General features: G+C 34.9%; 1 protein-coding gene across 4 annotated transcripts; it reads right to left on the reverse strand.

The window, feature by feature from the left end:
• Positions 1-18,608: 18,608 nt before the first annotated feature.
• Positions 18,609-25,020, reverse strand: LOC18609159 (Nucleotidylyl transferase superfamily protein). Of its 4 annotated transcripts, XR_001926776.2 has the most exons (13): positions 24,666-25,017; positions 24,452-24,550; positions 24,264-24,348; positions 23,731-23,800; positions 22,462-22,522; positions 22,321-22,374; positions 21,912-22,068; positions 21,702-21,792; positions 21,218-21,327; positions 20,432-20,538; positions 19,330-19,394; positions 19,078-19,188; positions 18,609-18,987 (listed from the first exon to the last, which is right to left on the reverse strand). XR_001926776.2 is itself a non-coding variant. In XM_018116185.2 (12 exons), exons 1-12 carry the CDS (start codon positions 24,798-24,800, stop codon positions 18,871-18,873), a joined length of 1,188 nt encoding a protein of 395 aa, XP_017971674.2. In that variant the 5' UTR covers positions 24,801-25,005; the 3' UTR covers positions 18,609-18,870. The 4 variants fall into 4 exon arrangements, 3 of the variants coding, with proteins under 3 accessions (XP_017971674.2, XP_007044228.3, XP_017971675.2); XM_018116185.2 differs by lacking the exon at positions 19,330-19,394 and having other exon boundaries at positions 20,432-20,533; positions 21,222-21,327; positions 24,666-25,005; XM_007044166.3 differs by lacking the exon at positions 19,330-19,394 and having other exon boundaries at positions 24,666-24,998.
• Between the last annotated feature and the right edge of the window lie 200 nt (positions 25,021-25,220).

A 25,220-nucleotide genomic window follows, 5' to 3' on the forward strand; every position in this document is an offset into this window, starting at 1 on the left:
TAATTAACCAAGGAAAGTTAGACTTTGTGGGATAATGAATTGTGCATGTAAATTCACTATTACATGCAAGTGATAACATGTAAAAAGGAGAAAGTTAGTGGGGAACATGTGGGACCCCCACCATGTAAAGTACAAAGAAAAATAAGCTTAAATCTATTTGCATGTAAAGAGATTGGTGCATTAGGTAGCCAAATGAGAAATAAGATGAGAGAATGCATGAAGGACAATTGGTTGGCAAAGTGGTCAAATGAAAATAAAGGAAGATTGGTGCATGTGTTGTGATTGGTTTCAAAGGGTGGCCAAATGAAAACAAAAGAAAATTTGTGCTTGAAATGTGATTGGTTCCAATGGGCGGCCATATAAATACTAAGTTGCAAGAGTGAAAGAGAAAAGTGAAGAGGTCTTTGGTGAGACTTGAGGGCTGGCCATTTAGAGAAGAAAAGAAAGGAAAGGAAGCTTGAGAGGTTCCACACGAGAGGAAGAAAAAGAAGAAAGAAAAGAGAGAAAGGAAGGAAAGGCTCGATTTTGCACAAAATCAAAAGGAACCGTGAGGTTTCTTCCCTCATCTTGTAGATTTGTGCTATTTGATCTCTCAAGGAGTCTTCAATACTCAAGAGAGAAGCCATGGAGTGTTGATGGAGGTGTAAAGCTCGGTTTTGTGATTCAAGCAAGGAAAGGTAAGGATTGTGGTTTTAGCTTGAATAATCTTTGAAAATGAGTTGGTGACTATAATAAATGTCTTGTCGCAGCAAAGATTAGCTTGATTAGAGAGGATTTAGTGACATGCAAAGCTATCAAAACCATGGGTGCATGATGGATTCAAAGTGGAAAAGAAAGGGTAAGCATAATATCGTGTTTTAAGGTCACGGTTGGCAAAAATCTTTGAAGGAATAATTTGTGAATTATGTTGGCAACTTGATGATTAATGTTTTGAAGGAACATCGGAGTGCATGTACAGGTCAAGCAACCATAAAGGTAAAAACGAATGATGTTTTAAGTATAGTTGAAGAGAAATCTTGAGAATGGCTATTGTTGTGTGGTTGAAATCTTGAGAGGTGCATTGTGAGGAATAATGGTTGTTAAAAGAATCTAAAATGCTTGAGCTAGATGGACATGTTAAGTTTGCTTGTTATGTTGTTTGAAAGAAATGAAAAAGGAATAATGTGGATGAAGAATTGGGAAATAAAGCATTGAAAGTTAGATGACAATTATGCATGTAAACTTGGAAATAATTGAGTGAAATTGAGAACGATTGTTGTTGCCATATATGTGGTTTATGTTGCAAAAATATAAGATGGATTTGAATGAAAATTGCTCGAAAAGGTTGAAGTGGGCACTTAATGTTATAAATAAGATGCTGATACATATAGTATAAAGAATTACGCAAATAAATACCTTTAGTAAAAATGTGTCAAGAGATGTCTATGAATATGCAAGGTTAAGTGAGAAAGAATGGTGATTCTAGCAACATGTAAGTCATTAAAATGATGATTGATGTTTAAATAACAAAGAAAAATGGGAATGATGAACACTAAGTATATTAAGCTTGGTTTATTGCTAGGAAGTGTGCAAGTGGAAAAGAATACCGTGGCGATTAACTAAAGGAGGAAACATAACTGGATAAGTGGCGAAGTGATATCTCACCATTGTAAGGTGAGTAGAGGGTGTCTTCTAACACCCCATACTTTGATATGTTGGCTAATAAGACTCATCGAATGCCAATTGAGGTTAATTAGAGTGCTTAAAAGTGATGAAGGGTGAAAGGCATAGTTAGGAGTAAAATATTCCGCACGTGAAGCAATAGTAATTAAGTAATAATATTTTTATTGAGGATAAATTAACGATATAATAATATTTTTATTGAGGATGAATTAACGATATAAAAAGTAATTCAGAAGTGAATCAGGGCATAATAAGACATTTTGGGTGCCAAGGAGATAAATAGAAAATTTTGGAATAAAATAATATTTTATTCAATGTCAAAATTTTCCATGAAGGAGTATATGGTCAATCCAAGTGGGGGAGATGAAGAACGAGGAAATTTCAGAGAAAAATAATGTTAATGGGGCTCACGTGTCTTTATTAAATAAAGCTAGCACGGGTAAGTAAATATTTAAATATTACGATAATACCACGTTGAAGCATAAACTTGATATTTTATTGATACAAGTGTTAAGGAAGAAAAATGGAAAGAAATTTGAATTAAAAGATTGTGGGAGGATACAATTAAATATGGTGAAATCCTTGGAGGGCAAAATGATAATTTTGCCATTAGTTTGGTCAAAGCTTCCTTTGGAAGCTTTGACTCTTCATCCTTATCCCATGGCTGGTTCTTATCTCCACCCACAAGATATTTTCTTCTTCTCTTCCATGCTCCCAATGCCATTTTCATGCTCCCATGCCATTTCACCTTGCCACCATGCATTTGAAAAGAAAAATGGCTTTGTTTTGCAAGGAAAACCGTACTCTTGGAAAGAAAATAGATGAGATCAGTTGGAAGAAAGGAGAAAGAAAAAGAGAGAAAGAAATAAAAAGCTTGGTTTTGGTGATTCAAGCAAGGAAAGATAAGGATTCTTGTTTTTAGCTTGAGCAATCTTTGAAAATGAGTTAGTGGCTAAGAAATTGGCTTGATTGGAGAAAATTTGGTGACATACAAGCCAATAAACCAGTGGGTACATGATGGACTCAAAGTGGAAAAGGAAAGCGATAAGCTTAACACTATGTTTTAAAGCCTACGGTTAGTTGAATATTGTGAGGAAATAATTGTGCAAATGTGGGCAGCATATGAATGTAAATTGTGGTGCATGTAAACTTAGGAAATGCTTGATGAAATTAGATTTATAATTGCTACCATATATGTGGTTTATGTTGAGAAAACATATGACGAATTTGAATAAAAATCATTGGAAAGGTTGAAATGGGCACTTGATGTTATAAACAAGTTGCTGATACTTATAATCTAAAGAATTACGCAAGCAAAGGATATGAGGAACCTTAGCAAAAACATGTCAAGATGTAAGTTAGTAGAACGAGGATTCATGATTGAATGAGAAAGAGAAGTGGAAATGATATACACTAAACGTATTGAGTTTAATTTGTTGCTAGGAAAGTTTGTCGTGGTGGCGTATCGGGCGAGGTAACAAGTGACCAGCAAGTAGAAATAGTAAGATACACACCCGAATCAATAGCAATGAAGTGTCCCACTATTGTAAGGTGAGTGGGGGGTGCCTATTTCAAAATTTCCATAGCTATATAATGTTATATGTTTTATAAACGTTGCCGGATTTCATTAAATGCAGTTGTGGAAAGCATGAGCTGTTAGCCTCGATAGGCAATTTTTAAATGGATTTATATTGATTTATACACTGTTATTGTGGAAAGCATGGGCTGGTAGAACTCATAGGTAATTGTAGATGCAAGTTGTTTTGAAAATTGTTTTGGATATATTTATAGATGAGCTATATACGTAAAGTGTTTTTGAAACAGAGAAACAAGCCTTTTATACTATTATGTATTCAAAATCTGTGCCTTGTATTTTTGTGTGATATGCATAGTTTAAATGCAATTGTTAAATGATTTAAAGTGCAACTTTGGAGCACTGGTTTTAGTCCGATCTTGTATAAGAGAATACACCATGCCTTTTTAGGTGAAAAGAAATTTGAAAGCTTATTGAACCTTGCTTTCAAATGGTTTTAAGCAAAAGACTTGGAAACCTCGATTTGATTTTTAAAAATGGTTTTGACAAACCAAGTGCATTGAGAGTAAGCCGGCTATCACTTTGGTTAATTGTGACCTTCGTGCACGAGTGAGCTCTAGCTAAAGAACCTTTGGGTCACCGACAGGCGATTAGGCGTGGCGGGGGCCATGACCTGTGATATGTATACGTGGCTAGGCCACAAGTGATCCGATAGAGTGAGACTCCTGGATGTGCACTGTAGCGACCACTTGATTCTCTGATGTCGGCCAACATCGTGGAAATTGCCATGGCTATAGGAATCCGATGGAGTAAGGCTCTCGGATTGTTATTACATGGAAATGGGTCCACGTGTTGATATTATACTTTCCTACTCGAGAGCCTTGTGAGTTTTCAACGCGTGCTCTCTTGCATAGTGAAGAGTTAAGATTTTCTTTACAGCTCCCATTGTTTAAATAAAAGCTTTCAGTGCTTACTTGACAAACATGAGTTGATTTAGGTGGCCGTACACTTTGATTTCTTTACATGCCACACATTTTGGGAGAGTGCTTACCTTTATACTGTATTTCATATTTTGGTGGCAATGATATTTTCGGTGATTGAAACTTTTTCTGTTACACTTATTTTCGGTACTATTTGCCAAAGAAAGCATTGTATTATGACTTTACGATATGATTTTTACAAGGCACAAATATCCTTCTTGTGGTTTGGTTTATAAGATTTGCATTTCGTATTCTTGTTTTATCTTTCAAATGATCTGCTTATTGCTTGTTTCCCATCTTCTCCCTACTCACAGAGCTGATGATCACTGAGTTTGTGAGACTCACCCCTTTATTTCCCTTTTGTAGATAGTGATCGACCTAGCGTGAAATCATCAGCACTTATTGTCCATCGCAGATAGGTAAAGGCATTTCATAGCATTTCATTCCAAGTCACTCCGCTGCTAGAGGTCAAGTCATTATACTTTGTTTTCTTTTGTAAATGAGCACTGGTCTCATTATAAATGTTTAATTGGAGATTCTAGACTATGATGTATTTACATATGATCACATGGATTAAAAGTCATAATGATTTGTTATGCCTATTGTTCAAATCATGTTCTAAGAGTATATTGTTTAAAGCAATAACATAGATTGGTGAACGAGTATAGTGAATTATCGGGGATCTCTAATAAGGCTTGTTCGAGACTTGGCGGGTTCTTTTGAAGGTCTCGAACGCTAGTAACGATCGATGAGCGGTCATTACATGTCTATTTCAAAATCTCCTTACTATATATATGGATTACATTAATAAACGTTATTGGTTAATTGCAATTGTGGATAGCATGAGCTGTTAGCCTTGATAGGCAATTTTAAAATGGATTTACAATGATTTATATATTGCTATTGTGGAAAGCATGGGCTGCTAGAAATGCTAGGCAAATTTACGGATGCCATGATATTTGAAATTGTTTTGGATATATATATATATATATAAGTAAGCTATACATGTAAAGTATTTTAGAAACCGGGAAACAAGCCTTTTGTACTATTTTGCATCAAAAATCTGTGCCTTCTACTTTTGTGTGATATGCATAGCTAAATGCATTTGCTAAATGATTTATATGTAAGTTTTCGAGAGCCGATTTTAGTTCGATTTTTATACAAGTATTTACACCATGCCTTTTTAATGGAAAAATCAATTTGAATGGTTATCGAACCTTATTTTCAACTTATTTAAACAAAGTATCGAAAAAACATGGATTTGGTTTCAAAATCGGTTTTGACAAATTGAGAGTGTCGAGAGTAGGCCGAATGTCTCATCGAGATAGTGTGACCTTTATGCACAAGTGAGCTATAGCTTTAGAACCTTTGGGTTACCGATGGGCTGTTAGACATGGTTGGGGCCATGGTCTGTGATTATACGTGGCAAGGCCATGGGTTATTATATGTGGCTAGGCCACAAGTTGTTATATGCGATTGCAACCGCTTGATTTCTCCGATTTAGGCCAACATCATCAAGACTGCCATGGCTGTGGGAATCCGGTGGAACAGAGCTCCCGGATTGTTATTACGTGGAAGAGGGTCCACAGATTGATTATGAATGATTACCTACTCAAGAGCCTTGTGAGTTTTTTGACGCGTACTGTTTTGCATGGTGGAAAGTTAAGGTTTCTCTACAGCTCCTCTTGTTTGAATAAAAGCTTTCAATGCTTACTTGACGATCATCGGTTGGTTTATGTGGCTGTACACGTTGATTTCTTTACATGCCACACATTTTGGGAGTGTGCATACTTTTATACTTTTATTCGTATTTTGATGGAAAGTGATGCTTTCGACGTTTGAAATCTAATTTTGATACGTTTGTTTTTTGCATCTTTTGCCAAGTGAAATATTGCATTATGATTTTATGACATTATTTTTACGAGGCACAAACACCCTACTTGCGATTTGATTTTTCTAAGATTATCATTGTTTTTATTCTGGTTTTACTATTCAAAAGATCTACTTAAGCTTGTTTCTCATCTACACCCTACTCACAGAGCCGATGATCACTGAGTCTGTGAGACTCACCCCTTTTTTTCCCTTTTGCAGATAGTAATCAGCCCAGCTTGCAATCATCGGCACTTATGGTCCACCGCGAATAGATAAAGGCATCTCATAGCACTTTCTTCCGAATCACTCCACTGTTAAAGGTCGAGTCGATCATAGCATCAGCTAATTGTAAATAGTGACAATGTAATGTGCAGTTGAATATTATAGACTTTAATGTGTCCTTACGATTATGGTGAATAAAGAATAATATGGCTTATTATGATTTATGTCCAAATCTTATTACAAGAGTTATATGGTTCAAGGTAATTTCACAGATTGATGGCATGAATATGAAGTCATAACATGGATTGGTGAACGAGTACAGTGAATTAACGAGAATTTCTAATAAGGCTTGTTCGGGACTTGACGGGTTTTTTCCTGAAGGTCTCGGGTGCCAGTAGCGATCGAGGAGCAATCATTACAGTTGAACACAAACCATTAAAACCAATCTTACCGACGACTCATTAGCATTGTGCATCTGAAGAGGATCTCTCGATGGTTGAGGAGCTGTCGTTGCATGGTTCAACTGTAAACACAAATATGTTATTCAAGAATCACATATGGAATTGTTGAACACAAACCGTTAGAACCGTCCTTACCAGCTATTCACTAACATTGCCATGGTCGTCCCTTTTCTCCATCAACTTAGGGCCCGACAGCTCATCGTCTCTAAAAGCAACGTTGTGCCTTCGCTTAATAGGACTAGCAGCTCTTTTCTCCTTCAGGTTTTTCCCCCTCGAACCTAAACCTTAGTCTGCCCGATCCTCCATGTGCTCTATTGGCACGTACTAGTGCCCCTCAAATAAGGGGACATTGATGTCCACGAAATACTCCACTGTGGCCTCATCTAGGGTGGGCTCCAAGGTTTCAAGTGACCACAACTGCAAAATAGGTATTTTGATTAAATTTTATGATAATTATTATACAAATTCACAACACAAATTAGTAGCTATTCACTCACATGCTAAGATGACTTCAACTTCTCAACCACCTTGTAGAAGTCTTTCGACTTCTAATTGCATTGCCTTTTGCACATACGTGGGTAGACTTTGTCTTTCTGAGCAAATGGGGCAACTATTTTTTAGAAGGCAGGAATCTCTTCCATTGCCTAGAACTACAAGTCAAATGTAATTGTTATCAGATCGTAAATGATAAACGAGTGTAACCATAAATTATTATGTCAAAAGGAAATTGAAAAATGTTACGTGACAATACCTGTACCACCCACACGAATCCATAAATGTTGTAGCATAAACGATTATCCTTCTGTAAGTTTGGGGCAAGTGTTTTGAACCCTTTTAATAAGTAGTCCTCAATTAGCCTCCAAACATAGTGACCCCAAGGGAAGATATTCCAAGCATCGATGTCCTTCACCAATGACAAGAGCTAAAGCATCACCCGTCTACAGTAGTCTTAACCAAATAAAATGTTATTCGCGATCAAAAAGAGTGCCATCTTGGTCGCGTCTCCTAGTCGCTAAAAGTTGCCTTCTCAGAACATATCATGCAACGCCTGTAGCTTAACGCTCTACTGCCCGTTCTAGTATCTCGCATGAATTTCGTCGGGAACAATCTCGTACGGTCATGTGAATACATTGAGCATTTGGCCAAACTTGAGTCCTTGATAAAGAATAACTCCTGCTTCGATATATGCACCTTGCTCTTGCCAATGGTAAACCACAGCTCATGGTCCATTGACTTTGTCTTAGTGATTCGACGAATCATGATGTTCTGCAGGAGACTAACGCAAAAGTAGCCTAGTGGATATGTGTCCAGCAACATTCCGAAGCACGTACGCTTGATTACATCGTACTATCCTTTCTCTTAAAGAATCTTGTTGATGTAATGCAATTGGGACCACTTACAGTGGGTGTTAATGTAGACCTTGAATGCCCACTTCTCCCTTGGCACAACAAGCAAACTGTTAAGATCATCGTACTATCTGAACTACATCTGCAAAACATGGCACACATGCACAAGTGAGTTAACCCATAATGTGCAACATGGTATACTGAAGAAAGAAATAAATGTTGTTACACGTTATGTATACCACGTAAAATGTTGTTACACACTATGCATACCAAGTAAAATGTTATTACACGCCATGCATACCAAGTAAAATGTTGTTACATGCTAAGCATACCAGGTCAAATGTTGTTACACGCTAAGCATATCAAGTCAAATGTTGTTGCATGCCAACGCTGAGAAATGTGGTGACACGTCAACCATGCTATGTCATGACACATCAATCACTATAATTACTGTCTCGTTACATGAATTGCCCTAAAATACCCAATATATTGACATGCCAACCATGCCATGTCGTGACACGCCAATCAATATAATTATTGACTCGTTACATGAACTGTCCTAAAATAGCCAACGTGGTGACACACTAAAAACCCCAAAAACCAGTTAACCCACTACATGCCAGATCAAATATTGTAGTTCGTGTTACACGATATGCAGACATAGACCCCCTTCAAAACTTTGTTACAACCATAAATCATGTCAGCAAAAAAAATGTTGTAGTTCTTTCTCTCCACAATTTACCCAAAAACCATAAAACCAAGAAGAAAACAGTTAAAACATAACAAATGCAAAAGACACGAACATATCTCAGCAACCTAGCAAAAAATGAACTAACAGAAGTAAGTTTTAATTTGAAACTGATTAACCTCTTCACCGATAACCAACATTGTTGTTGTGATGTCATTAAGCTTGCAAAGAACGAAGTCGAACACTCTAGCCCCTTTGGGAATGAGGAATGAATCAAACTCTCTTAGTTCCTTCACACAGACGTTTGCAAATTTTGAAAAATATATAATAAAATGCGATGGCCTTATAATATTCATTCAGTGGACGTTCAATCGGTTTCCTTGTTGTTTGGCTGCATTTTTTTTCTATTTCAAACCATGGTGCGTCACATATTCAAGCCATGAAGTGTCACATATGCTCAAAATGTCGTGTCACAGGATTCCAACATGCCCTGTCACAAATTCACATCATGTTGTGTCACATATTCCCATCATGGCATGTCACAAACTCTAAACCCTGTCATGTCACAGCCATGCCACATATTCTCATCGTGCCATCTCACACTTTCTCACCTACAGTGTCACAGATTTCCTCCACGGCGTTTCAAAAACTCTGAATCCTACCATGTTACAAACTCTAAATCCTGCAGTGTCACAGTCATGTCACATATGCTCACCATGATGTCTCACATATTCTCACTATGATGTGTCACATATTCACACAATGGCGTGTTACATTCTCACACTCGCATGTCACATATTCTCAACATGTCGTCTCACATATTCCCTCCAAGTCGTGTCACATAGTTCACCCTGTCGTGTCACATATTCCCTCTATGGCATGTCACAAACTCTAAACCCTACCCTGTCACCATTGTGTCACATATTCTCACCATACCATGTCACACATTCCCACCATTACATGTCATACATTCCCACCATGCTGTGTCACACATTCCCACCATGGCATTTCACAAACTCTAAACCCTGCCGTGACACAGCCGTGTCACGTATGGCATATTGTAACATGACCATTTGGTGCTTTTGATTCACATCTTCCTCCTTTCAATTCACCACTGTATCATGGATTTCTGATTTCATATCATTCACGAAGCTTTGGATTCATCACGGCCGGTTCCTATTTCGATTTAATATCACCCTTCTCGTATTATCTGAAAGCCATGTCCGAAGTATCTGAAAAACTATCTCCTGTAACATGATTTTGTTTGTTTTGTTTCGCACAAGCTTCCCGGAAACAAAACTGGATGTTTTGCACAAAATTAGAAGGAACAAATTCTTTTCAAATTTATTTTGAATTTTCCCCGATATGTGTGTGTATGAAAGTGTGCATCAATGAAGATGTCTCATTAAGGGTATTTTTGTCCCAAAATATCTTCTCTTGACTTGAAACAATTAAAATTATCTAAAGGGTTATTTCCAAAAACACTTTATATTTTAGGGCTAAAAAAAATTTTCACCCTTTTCTTTTTGGGAAATGGTAATTTCTCATGGAACTCTCGAAAGCAAGAAATTGTTGAAATTGTTGCATAATCGTCTGTAGAAGCTAAATATATTTCAGCTGCCGCAGTGACCAATCATGCCATCTGGATTAGGAAAATCCTTGAAGATCTTGCAATGAAACCTGAAAGAGCAACCAAATTTAAGTTGATAATAAGTCAGCGATAGCCATAGCTAAGAATCCTGTCTTTCACGGCAGGACAAAGCATATTGGTGTCAAATACCATGCTCTCAAAGAGGCAGAAAAGAATGGAGATATTAGTATCCTTCATTGTTCATCTGATGATTAGCTTACAGACTTGATGACAAAGTCTTTGAGCAAATCAAGGCTCCAATTGTTGAGGAACAAGTTAATGGTGCAAAGTGCAAGCATTATAGTGGAGTGTTGTGTGTAATGCTTGCTGACTTTATGCATTTGTTGACCTTTGATGTGTGGCTACTTATCTGTATAACATGCAGATATTTCATCTACGACGTGGTACTTTGCATGAGAGACTCTCAATATGATGTAACACTTGTTTAGATAGTTTTAACAAGTGTAATCTCTTGTTCATGCTTTTAATGACTCATTGTATATATTGAATAACCAGTAACGAAAAATGTTGGATGAGAGTGAACTAAGAAATAGAAACTCTCTGTTTGCCCCTGTTTCTTGCACCAAGCACAAAACCTGGAATTTTTATTATCGTGTTGTTTCACAACAGGTTGCCCCTTTGTTTATGCCAACCAAATTTTGAACCACTTCTGTTAAGTTCCTTAGTTGATCTTGGAGTTTCACCATGTTTTCCACCATTGATGGATTTTGCTTACATCAGGTAATAAGAGTGCTAGACTTGACTTCTTCGGGCATATGCCCACGTCTATGTTGGCTCACTGGCTGTGCCGATTCCGTGATGTCTGTAAAGGCACTTTTGCGAAGGGGCATTCTTGAGGTCGACCCTCAATGAGAGCACCAAATGTTGAGGACCAAACCCGAAGATCGGACCTAATGTCACGAGTAAGGAGCCTCGATGTGATGACTAATGGCTTGTATGACAATGAATGGTGAGAATGGCGCCAAAGTTCATCCAACGTGCCCTCTATGAGGGAAAGAGTCCTTTTAAATATGAAAAACTAAACTATTTGTATCGGTCACAAATCTCTAGGTGTGAAACACTAACGGCATAGATTGTAGCACGTGTTTTATTCTCAAAGGGATGTAAATCCATCCCTAAGAATGTCCTTTTAAATTATGTCAGAAGAGCAAAGTCTTTTGAAGATTAATTAACTATTTTTAACAGAAATCTGGATCAAACATTTAAGCAGGTTGCAGAAAGTCATGGTTTGCTAGAAAATGACCGAAGTGTATGACATTGCTTACTTGAAGCAACGACGTTTCGAATGCCAAGTGCTTAAGCATTTTTTTTTTTTTTTTACAGCCGCTTGGTGAATGAAGGCTGTGGGAAGAATTTTACCTATTCAGGGTAGAGGATTATCCATCCTCGTAGAAGTGTCATTATCAAAACCAAACTATGGGACTCTAAAACCAAAGAGATGAGATATGAACACTTATACCCCTGATGAGTTGAGTACAGTTCAGATTCTAAATAGATATCGGCAATTTACTTATGATACCATCATTTCGATTGTCAATGAGTTGAACGCATGCGTTGTTCTTCATAGAAGGTCCTGGTGGTACTGGAAGAACGCTTTTGTATTGAGCTATTTTGGCGACCATAAGAGGTGATGGTTTGATATAGCATTAGCGACTGTAACATTTGGCATAGCGACAATTTTTTTTCCTAGTGCTCGGACAGCCCATTCAAGGTTAAAAGTACCTTTAACTCCAGAAGCTTCTTCAGTCTGTTCCATTAATAAGCAGTCCAATTTAGCAAAGTTAATAATTAGAAGGGCATCTATACTAATATGGGATAAAACGTCAATGGTGCATCCACGTTCTGTGCAAGCTATCAACAGCACCAGAAAAGATGTCATGGGGAATGATATGGAATTTGGTAGAAAAGTAATAATATTGGGTGGTGATTTCAGATAAATGCTACTTGTCATCTCGAAAGGAACTAAATTAGAGACAGTAGCTGCTTGCTTGGCGAAATCACCATTCTAGAAGAATGTCACTATGCTACAATTGAAATAGGATAAGAGATGTTTAGATGATTAAGACTTGTCTAAATTCTTATTATGTGTTGGGAAAATGAAACAATGATAACTAGCGCCAAAAATACCACCATTGTTGGCGGTGCCTTAGGAGGGTGATCAATGACTTATTAAGCTATATATATTTCCTTATCTCAATAGTTATTCTAAGAATGAAAATTATATGGTTGAGAGAGCTTTACGTACCTTAAGGAATGATGAGGTACACAAGCTTAAGTAAATTTCTTGGAAGAGAGAACACTTACTATATAATCATGTGATTCAATTGAAGATGATTCACACAACTCTTATCAAGAAGAGTTTATATATTCTCTTTTCCCCAACGACTTGTCACTAAAATACACTATTTTTCTACAAAATATATTAGTCAAAAAACAATGATTTACATCCTGATCCAAGGTGCTGGCAGTCCAATGCTCAAGCCTTGGCTTCGTAATATCTTTGATATTATTAATAAAATGATATCTGATGATTGAGTTAAAAAAAGAAATCATGTCTTCAATCATGGTGAACAATTATACGTAGAACTGTTAAGCGGATTCTTGGAGTCACAACAAAGGTTTTAGTGAAGAAAGAAACACAAAAGGAGGAAAATGGTGTTTGCACAAGAAATGTTGTTTACAAATTAAGGTGTTTCAATAAATGCAAATGTAGGTACAATATTCCATACTATTGTCATTTCTAATTGCTATAGCAAAATAATTCTCATTCCATGAACGACATACATTTTAAGAATGTATTGACTTTGCGAAGTCGAAGATCCCACCAAAGTATGACAAGTTACTGGAAATAATTGCATGAAAGAAAAGTTAGAAAAATTGAACATCTTAAGGAAGAAAAGATATGCGATCCATAAAGCGTTTTAATCAGTACATGCATCATAGAAGACTACAATTGTTTATAATTATAATATTACTTTAGATGAAAGGAATTTTCAACGCAAATGTGATAATTTGTAACAAATTTCATTATTTACAAAAGCCATAATGATCAAATTAATTTAGTTGTTTTTGTTCTGGGCGCAAAAATCATGCCAAAGAGGAAGGTACCTAGTTAAGGCAAAATATTGAAAAATATTAATATTACAAACTAGAATTTATGTTTTTAGCATAGTTAATGTAGTTTTTCAAGCAATATGAAAGTATAAGGAGGACAAGACATCTTAAGAATTGTGTAGAATTAATTATTACATGTAGGGATAAGCATTCAGTTAAATTGGTTAATTCAGTTAAGGGACTTAACCAACTTTCTTAAAAAATTAATCAAACCGAACCGATTAACCAATTTAACTGAATTTTTTTAATTTATTTAATAATATATTAATAATGTATTTTATGTTACCATGCATTACATTATTACTTATAATTTTACTAATATACTAATATAGGATATTATTAATATGCAAATATATAGTGTATTAATAAGTATACTATCTATAGTGTATTAAGATATATATTATATAATGTATAACTATAAACAATATATGCTGTATTAATATTTACTATATATAATTATATAGTATATATGTATATTGTATTGATATATATTATATATACTGTATAACTATATACTAATGCAACATATTGTGTATTAATATATTACTATATATAGTTAATATATACTTATACAGTATATACGTATACTAAGAAGTCATATAACATGTATACTATGTAATAGTATATTGTTATATATAATAGTATATTGTTATTGACTAATTGGTATATTAATAAGTATATTATTTAATATATAATATATTGTTATATATTATAAAATAGTTAATTATTAATATAAGTTATATTACTATAGGATGCTAATATTAATATAAGTTACTTTCGTAATATAAGTTATTCTATAGTAACATTAATATATTAACATATATTAATAAGTTACTATATTAAATTATTAATATTAGTTATATTACTATAGTACACTAATATTAATAATTTAATATAACTTAGTATAGTAATGTAAGTTATACTATATTAATATAGTTTATTAATAACTTAAGATAAAAATAAGTTAATATAATAAGTTATATTAATAACTTAAGTTAGAGTATAGCTTTCATTATATTTTGCATTAATTTTACATTAATTTTCGTATGGTTATATTTATATAAATATTTAATAATATTAATGTCTAAATAAAGTGAATTTTATTTTTATTTTTGATGATTAAATCTAAGTCATTTATTTATATACAAGTATAGAAAAAATGTGTGAGTTAATACATGTAAGAAAATCCCTTTGATAATTAAATTTAATCATTCATATATATATATGTGTGTGTGTGTACGTGTGTATATAAAAAATCAGTATGAGTGCATACATGTAATACAAACCTTTAAATATACTTATTTCAAAGTCGATTAATTCAGTTAATTGACTTCAAAATTTTTAACCGATCCGAATCAATAAAACGGATTTAATCGAATTTATCCAAATTAACCGACTTAACTGAAACCGAATTAACCAAATTTATCAATTAATTCGATTTTGACCGAATTTTGGTCACCCCTAATTACATGTACAAAAATAATTTAGTTTTCAAGAAATAAAATTAAGGTATAATACTTAAGAAAATCACTGAGTTATGTAGGAAAATTCAATGGTGGATTAACTACTACTAATTAAAATGTTAGTTATCATTTTTATACTATGTGATATTGACGTGACACATTCACGTATCATAATTAATATTGACATAATATGTTGATGTGACATGATAACATGGTCATATTATATTTTTCACCATTCACATCAGTCAACTATTAGTTATAAAAATCAATTTTAATCATATAAAAATATAAAAACTTAATTGAATGTAATAAAAGAATAAAAATTTTTTCAAATAGTTGAAGGAGCTTTCAAGTGTTATGCCTAAAATCTAAAATAATCGAATCTATTCTTTTCTTTTACTTTAAACTTAGAAATTTAGTTTTTTTTTATCTCAAAAAAGAATATAACGATGCTTCCTAAAAACCAAGCGGAGGGGGAATGAAAATTATCCTCCAAATCTGAAAGATACTTATTCGAATTTTATTTTCCTTTAATTTTATATATACAACATATTCTAAGTTGTTAATATTTAAAAGGTACAATTTAATAACATTTATATTTAAAATTATTATACATATAAATTACAAATTTCTTAAAGTAATTTATTGTTGACTCCAACTCATGTGTGCTGAAATGTTTCTGGTTTATTCTACTATGTAAAGTTACAAATTAAGTTTGGTGTCACGAGTCAGTAGCACCAATTGGGTAAATTTACGTAAAAACCTTATTAAAGTGATTAAAAATTTATAATACCCCTTAATTCCAAATTAAATATCCACTCTGTATTTTCTAGGTCAAACTTAAGAAGCTTTGATCATAATTTTTTGAGTAAAATACTATCATTTTCTAACTTTTAACTATAATTTCACGCAGATCCATTAATTTTTAAAATAGACGATTCACTCTAAAAAAATATCTTCCGCTAGACACATAAATTTAACCATTAGTCATGATAATATTAAAAAGATAATTTTATCTTTTATTAATTTTAAAAATTACCTTTATATAAATTATTAATTTTTATTTTTAAATTTTTTTTATTTTGTAAAAAAAAAATCAATGCTTCCCAAGAGAGGGGAGCACTTGTAGTGAGACTGTCAGCCGGCGAATAAGAGCACCGTTGGTCAGTCCCATTGTTTGGAAAAAAATAAATATTTTAGTCTATTTTTATTTTATATTAACAGTGTTTACACTTTTAAGTCTCATTGTCCATTTCAAAAATAATGGACCCGTGTCAAATTCTTGTAAAAAGTTAATGCGGTGAGAGCATTTTACTTTAATTTTTTATATATCATTTTGAAATTAAAATTTGAAAAATATAAGATTTGCAAATTTTGAGTTTAAGATTTATCAAAAATTGTCTTGATTCGAAATTTTAATTACTCATAAAATTATAATAAATAATAATCAAAAGCTCATTTCGTTCAACATGAAACAGAGAAAGTAATAGAGATTAATTTGTGTTTATTCGTATTAAGCATATGACATTTTTAATCTTTTACTTTGTGGTTTTTTATTTACACTTTAAAGGATTTCTTTTAATAAGCTATGCTGTGAGTCCCACAAATTAACTGTTCCTTTCATTTCAAATTAGAAATTCACATTTGACTTTGCACAAAAAATAAGAACAACATTTTGCCTTTAATATTTTTTGGTATTAAAAAACACATTATAATATTGATAAATTAGAGTTTTTAATATCAAAAAGTAAAATATACCTACAAAAAATTGAAGTCGTATATATGTAAAAAAGAAATGTCTAAAAAGAAGATAAAAACATTCAATTTAGTGAACATTAAGTACGACCGCCGCTAATCTCCATCAAAGGCTCTTTGAGATTAGGTACTATTCGCACAGCTACCCAAATGGACTATACCATGTAGAGTGAGAGAGACGACGAAGACGAAAGGCAATCAATGAAGGAACCAGCCTTGGAGTTTTATCAAGGAGGCCTGGGCACCCACGTACGTATAACCCCCAAAAAGCGACCCCTTGGTCCCGAATTTATCCTGCATTAGCTTGAGTACCCAACCTTATCGCAGCGGAGGCTCTTGATTGGCAATTGACAAAATGTCGGCGACGGCTTAAACTATAAAGCAATTGGATTAAGAATTAAAAGGTAAAAGCCCGATAAAAGTCAACATGGAGGTTTGTTGCTCTGTTTGTTTTTTCAATCACAAAATAAATCCAACTTTAAGGTGCATCCCACCGGTGGAAAGCTAAAATCCTTCTTCGCACTGATAGAATGCTAACTAACTTCTTACTTTATTCATTATCACAAGCTTCATGAATTAAAGCATTCCTTAAGAAATTGTTTTCTTGTAAATAAGCCCGCAGCATAATCAGTTATCAACCTTGACCGATTGATCGCAATAATTGTGGAATCCTTGTTAATGGAGGCGTCTATTTCTGTCTTGTGTCTTTTTTTGTCAACGAAGTTGGGTTTGAAAACGATAAGGTTTAGAGTTTGGACTTGGTCCTGTTTGTCCTGCGGTGCCCAACTGTCCATGTCATTTTACCACCTTTCAATACAAATTAGTGTAATACACTTTGATTTGCACTGAAAATTAAGGGCACTTCCCCAAATAGCCCTCCATTTTTCGAAGCGGCAAAAATACCATTGGTGAACACCCGAGAGGTCAGAACGATTGGAATGGGAACTCTGCCTTAAAGTCAAGTCAATAATACGCCAACCTTCTCTTTGATAAAAAGGGTCAGAAAACCAAAGCTTCTTCACCATTAACGTTTAGGGTTCTTGACAAGAGGAACTTTTGCAACTGGCTGCTATTTATTTCTGCAACAGAAGATAAAGAGATGGTCCGGCTGTGGAAAGAGGTGGCGAGAACGGATGGAGGGGTAAGCAGTCAAGACTTGAGCAGTATGGTTTTTTTCTTTTGGGCAGCTTTAGCAGCCCTTTCTCTCATTACAGCAATCATGTTATCCTGTGCTGGTGGCGCATCCAAAGATAAAGCCTCCGCCACCCATACAGATGCCTATGGTTCCACCTGCGCAGCTGGATGCGGTGCTGGCTGCGGTGGATGAACTCTTGCCACCAGTTAGCTTTCATGCATGCACGAGAATGGAACTCTACCGACAAGGCATTAATTTCCATGTCTGTTAATTATCCTCGATCGCTTCCCACTGTTGAACAAAATGTTAGTGCCGTGATGTAGAGCGCATATCGACTTTCATGTTTTTGTAATAAGCTAGCTGTTGACATGCTAATGACGGGATTCATCGCAACCACAGCTTCGTTATCTACTTTCCACGTTCTAGTTGGTTGAAGATTTTCTCAACTAGTTAAAATGTGTAATAAGCTGCACGCATTATTTCCAACTTCTCCCCCATGTTCGATTACAATTCCATCGCACTCCATCAGGGCATAAATAAGTTACATATTCCTATTTAAGTACCTCAGTAGTGCAGTCCTGAACACGATAGGGGAAGGAAAAAGCACAAAATCCTGGCAACAAATATTTTTCTTAAAAATGTAAGCTTAATTCATATTATTCCAGACCAAGGGAAACTTGCACCCGACAACAACCCCAGCGCAAACTTCCAATCACAGAAGAAAATTTTCAAATAATCTTTAAATATTTTATTTATTGCTCTAAAGAAATATCCAACATGATACTTTCACATGCTTTCAGATCGAGGCAAACGTGTAGCTCTTACATATTACTCTTTCAATGCACCTCGGAACCAACGCTGGGGTCCCGGAAATAATACATACAAGAATAACAAGGAAGAAGCTGTATATGTATTTATCATCCTTTATTGTTATTGAAAAGATATATGTCCTAAAACTCATGTTTAAGTTTGATCTCATTATGGGATTTACATTCCACGGCTTTTCCTTATTTCGCTGGAGGATATATCCATTCTGAACCTTTCAGCTGGTATTGAGACAAACATATCTCTTAACGCTTCAGGTATGTCAAAATCCTCAAGCACCTGTAGGAAAAACCGAAAGTTAGACAAAATATAGCAATAAAAGATGAAAAACAAGCAGTTGTTTTCACAGGTGTCTGATGCTTGGCACACCTTAAAAGCACCTTCTACATTCCGACCAGCCACAATGAAGGTGCATCCTGTTCTTTTGCATCCAGTAAGCGTTTCTAGCATCTTATCATATCTTCCATCATAGTATTTAGGCTGTAAAGTAAGAGAAATAACTGACAAAACTCAACTAACATATTATTCAATGCTTCCAACCAAACTAGAACATGTTGCATCCACACGCATGCAGAATATGCATACCACATTAATTATTTAGGTCATAATTTAAAGACTCACTGTTCTATCACAGAAAATTCATCACGATTTTGAGGACTGGAATGGGGGTCCACAATATTTGGTTTCTAAAAAGAAGCCAATTACAATCAGGATTAGCATACTTTTCATCTGCACTATTGCCAACAGCAAAATCAAGAAAGGAAGGACAGAGAAGAAGATGGCAAAGGGATAGGTTGAGGCAGTAGCAGAGCAATTACCAGACACCAAGTTATGTTTGTCCACTCTATCTGATACCAAAGCATGCTGCCCCTAAACCATGCCTAGAGGAATAATTATATACAAACTAGTTCTGCTGCAACATTTTCATTTAATCACATATCCATTATAGCTACTTTGACATCCAAGAAGGCAAAGTAGACATTTATTTTTCCCTGTTTTTGCACCTATAAAGTTTATAGCCATCCTTCTTATAAGAATATCTCAACACATGTTACTCACTAATTATGCAACAAACCGTTTTGAGCCTATAAGCTGCTAGTATTCTCTTATTACAGAGGTGCTTCACCAGCTATTCCAGCTAGAAAATATAATAGGGTAATATTTTTCTTAAATCAAAATAACAGTAATTGTACTTGAAACTCTTAGCATCATTTTCTCAAACTTTCTCAAATAAGTTTCATTGCAAATGACTTTGTATGATATATGTGAATGTTTACACATTGGCACAATTAGTAGATAACAAAAAAGAACTTCTGTGACAGAGGAACATTTCATGATATGAGATCAAAAGATACAGCCAATTCAACAAGTCATATTTAGATAATGAAATGATAACTGAAGCTGTGGTTGAGACAATCCAAAATTCATTTCTATATATTGTTTATGTGGCTCAAATATGCCTATAAGAGTACAAAGTTCCCGTAACAGTCAGGTCTTGCGCCTTAATTATCAGAGTAAACACACAAGGAAACTTTGCACTTACAAGAAAAGAGGTTTATTCACCATGAAGATTGCAATTCAAGATATTATGCATAAATATTTTAATTCGAAACTTTGAACTTAAAACGATCTATTAAACATTCTATGACTCAACATCTACCAAGCATAGCAAACAAAATCATGATATAATGCCATAAATTTAAAGCAATTCGAAGTTTCATACATTAATAAGCCTCACTGCAGTGTCTGCACCAATAACAAAAGCACTGCCTGGAAAAAGTTCAGCTTTCTTGTAGAAATAAGGCTGATTGGAAACTATTACCGTCTTTTCTGCCATTAGGGAAACACAAGCCTCATCTCAATTCTTAAAAAAAAAAAAAAAAAAAAAAAAGAATACTAACATCAAAATGGAGGCAGATAGGAAAAACCAACCCTGCCCAGATTATATATAACAGAATACAACAAAAAGTGATGCAACATACTTTTATTTAAATATATAAATTGTTAAAAGAGAGAAATTCACCCAAAAAAACCAGCAAGCACCTTGACTACAGCTACTTGTATCCTTTCCCACTTAATTACCATGCATCAATAATCCCCCCGTAATTTTCAAAAAATAAATAAATAAATAATCCCCCGGCATATGACAAAGTTGTGATTAAATGTCCTATGTGAAAGAGCATATGTCCAGTGTAGTTAATGAACAAACACATGATACTTATAACATGTTATAAACTTAAAATGTTAATTTCACATGCACTCAACATGGACGTGACTTCTGAGAACACCAACTGCTATTAATATGCATGCTATAAACTAACATTTTAAGCATAACTCTTCACAACAAAAAACATCTTGCCTATTTCCATCTCATGATCCATGCTCACTTATGCAACAAATTATATAATACACACAAAGTTTTAACATTCAAGGCATCACAATTGACACCAGATATACATTATACGCATAAAGGCATATACAGAGAGTTGATAAAAGTACTCAGCCTCACCGACTTTTTCAAACTGCAAAACACGATCTTTTATTTGTGATATCAACAGTGGAGGTTTGTCAGCATTGATGGCAGATAATTCAAAGCACGGATATCCATTGCCACAAATGCTGCATCAGGGTGAACCTTTAATGAGAAATTGGTTATGTATGGCTTACAAAACAAACACTAACTCATGAAAATAAGTGTTGGAATGTGTGATAAATAATGAAGAAATGAGAGGCCTGTGAGATCCTTGATCTTAACCTTTTTAACAGGTTTCCCAACAGCAAAACTTACCTTTGTTTGCAAAACTCATATAGACAGCCCTCTGAATTTCATTTCGGAGATTTTCAACAAATAGGCAAATTCATCCACTTGCCAGATAGAACTAGTTTGATGAATATGACCAAAACAAATAATTTCTAAGACAGAAGATATGTCAAATAAATCATAAGTGAGTTAAAATCTTTAGAAATTTAAGTTTCTAAACACATTCACATACCTAGTGGCAACTTCCAAGAGCTTCAGATGACCATCATGTAATGGATTAAAGGATCCAGACAGTATTATCTTCCTATCAGCATTTGATGTATCTGTCTCAGCAAAGCAGTTTCCATACTGTAAATAATAGATTAAAGATATACTTAAAAAAGAAAAGAACCAGAGCGCCAAACTGTTATTATCGTTAATTCAGCCAAGGGTAGAACCATACCACTTGAAAACGGATAAACCTTAAAGCAAATTTGCCCATTTATAAGTTGCTCTAACTCCTGATCTTCACTGAAGAACCTTTCACATTCATCAGCAACTTCAGATTCAGTCAACTCAGAATCAAATGTGGAAGGGACTTTGCATGCATTAGCAATTGCCTATAGCCACATTTCCAAAGCATTAAAATCAACAAGGAAAGAAGTTCGAAAAGAAATTAAACTATAGCATTTATCAAAGAGATGCAACATGACAAAGTTGACAACTCAAGAGCCATCAGATACTTTTCTTTTTACCTTTCCTACATTTTTTAAGTCTCAATAATTTTTAGAAAACATTATTGGACAAAATAAGCATTAAATATAAATTCTTAAGATATATCTTTAAATAACACAAATGCATACATTACAAACCTTCAGTAGGAAGCAACTTGAGACCTTTTCTTCTTGATCTCGACTCCTCAAGCCCTAGATGACTCAGTATCAGATTACAAAAATGCACAGCCAGTTGAAAAGAGCATTTAAATAAAGAAAAAGTAATCATATGGTAATTACCTTTGACAGAGAAACTGTAGATGCCCAATGTCGATCATGCGTTCTTGTTGACAAGTGAAACCTAGACAATTAAAAAGGGGGATTAACAACCTCCTTGCAAACAAGGAAAAATCTGCAAATCCAAAGATGCATGAGAATAAAACATTAACTCTGCGGAAGTGTACTGATATAACTGCTTTAGCACTCCAAAATGGCATTTAGTATATATGTTTATAATTTTTTTTATTTGCCTGCATGCACACTCTAACATGTAGTCAAGGCTTCTGATTTGTACCTTTGATTTATAAGTATTTTACGACTTGTCAATGAGCAATGAAATCATGATCTAACAGAAATGCAGCCCAAGCATGTATACATAGGGCTGAGCACCGGTTGGCCAACACCGCATGGCCAACCGGTTCCAATGATCAGGCCAATTATTCAGCGCCGGTTGTGATGCCGGTTGAGGGCGTTGGCTACCATGGTTGTTCAGCTCGGTCATCAGCAGGGAACCCTTTCCCCCAACACCGACCGAATAACCGACCCCCTTTTTTATTATTATATTTATATGGGGAGGGAATTACATATTTACCCCTCACCCTCCACATTAATACCCGAAACACCCCCCCACCATCAAAACCCTCCTTCCCCCTTCCCGCACTGCACCGCAGCCACACCGTCCCCTGGCCTTCCTCACCTCGCCTGAGTCACCTCCTCACCTCACTGCACAACCGACCTCAACCAACCAACCGTGGTTGGTCATGCTTTGGTCGGTTCCCCCACTAATGTCCGTCGGCGGCAGTCGGTTCCCCCACCCTAGTTGGCTTGGTCAGTTGCGGCCTCCTCCATGACTGAAACCAACCACACTGACCGATGCTCAGCCCTATGTCCACACCTATACTTGAAAATCCTGGGATTTCGATTAGGCATCAAGGATTGAAGCTAAAGTATCATCACAATCTACAATATTTATATCTTTTCAAAAAAAATGAATGAATTTGGAACACCACCTCCACCACCTCTTAAAATTCAAAAAACAAAAAAAAAAAAAAAAGAGAGAGGGAGAGAGACACTAACTTAGTCATCGGTTCAGACATTTGGCTGATTTTTATGTTCTTATTTAATTGTAATGAAAACTAAATATTGATCCAAGTGGCAAGCACAAATCAAAAGGCTATCATTACAACTTGCAATAGCATTATCCAATTAAAATTAACATAACCACTTAACCAAACTGCAAACGGATCACTACGTATCACATAACCAAGGATACAAATGGAAGAAACATACCTATGGTCCCCAAGTTTAGGACGCGTGGTAGCCAAAGAACCAGTAAACCCCACACCAAGAACTGGAGAACCTATTCAAATAGTTAAATACAACCCATGTCACACAAAATTGGCCGCAATCCCATTTGGGACAAACAATTAAAGTACCTTAAGCCCTGTTTAGTTTTGCAAAATGTCTTACATTTTCCACTAGACTTTTACTCCAAATATGATCAATAAAATAGGGTCAATCTCTAAATTTGGAAAATTGAAAAACAAGGGTTTCCAAAGTTTAATAAAACAATTTAAAACAATTGTTCAGTCTTCTAAAAAATTGGAGAACAAGCATCTCCAAACTTAAGAATTTTCCATATTCAATTGATCATATGTAGAGCAAAAGTGGAGATGGAAAATAAAAGGCATATTCCAAAACTAAGTGTAGCCTTATGTTCTTAAGCATAAAAAGCAATGACAATTTAAGTTTTTGTCCAAACTAAACAAGTGATTTAATTAACGATCGAGAAAAGAGCAAAAAATGAAATTGAAATTACGAACCTGGAGAAGATAGCTTCAGCGCCCGATTATAAGCAAGCAAAGCCATTTCATCGGCAGTTTGTTGGCCACAATACTGGGCAGGAATCTACACCGCCAACGCTGGTTAAGCGATTGCTTTATAAAACCAAAAATATAAAAGGTGGAATTTGTTCTTTGCTTTCAAATAAAGAGAACAGAAAGAAGAGAACCTTGGCGAGTAATTGGATCATTGACATTCTGGAGTATGGTACGACAGCTTCCAGCACCGTATTTGAAGCTCCGGGAATTGACATTAACCATCCTAGAGCCTGCTTAAAATTTTAAATTAATCGCTGTAATTAGTGACAATAATTCAGATTAAAATGTTAATTTTTTTAATAAAAAAAGAAAGCAATTTTGCAGAGTTAAAAGAAAGAGAGAGACGAGAGAGGCGCCGCCGGAGAGGTAGAGGACGGCCTGGGTGGGGGAAGAGTGTATAGATTCGACGACTGCTCTTATGCAAGCGTCAGTCATTTCTTTGTCTCTGTATTCCCCCTTTCCTGCTTCTTCATGAATCATCTCCCCTTTCGTCCTTTTTCATTACTCCCGAATATTTTACTTTAACGTTGTCGTTTCTGTACCCCACTTTGCGTAGAATTGCAGTCCCCGAATCTCCGACCAATTCACCTCACACAATTCGGACCAGTCGAAAAATGCCAATTGCTCGAGACCAGCTAATCTAAAATCCGAAATGATTTTTTTAATAATCATATTTTATTTATTTGAAAGGAGTGGGAAAATCTTCTACAAAAAAATCAGAGAAACTTGTAATTCACCAAACTAAAATAAAATCCCGAAATGATTTGGTTTGGAATAAAAATACTAAAAATTTATTTATGTATATGCCGAAGTCCTTCTTATAAGGAGAAAAGATAGTGCTATAGTAAATAAATTGACATGCCTTAAAAGATAATAAAAAAGAAGATTATAGTAGTTCTT

The sequence above is a fragment of the Theobroma cacao genome, chromosome 2 (assembly GCF_053813885.1).
Source record: "Theobroma cacao isolate CCN51 chromosome 2, ASM5381388v1, whole genome shotgun sequence".
Classification (NCBI taxonomy): Eukaryota; Viridiplantae; Streptophyta; class Magnoliopsida; order Malvales; family Malvaceae; genus Theobroma; species Theobroma cacao.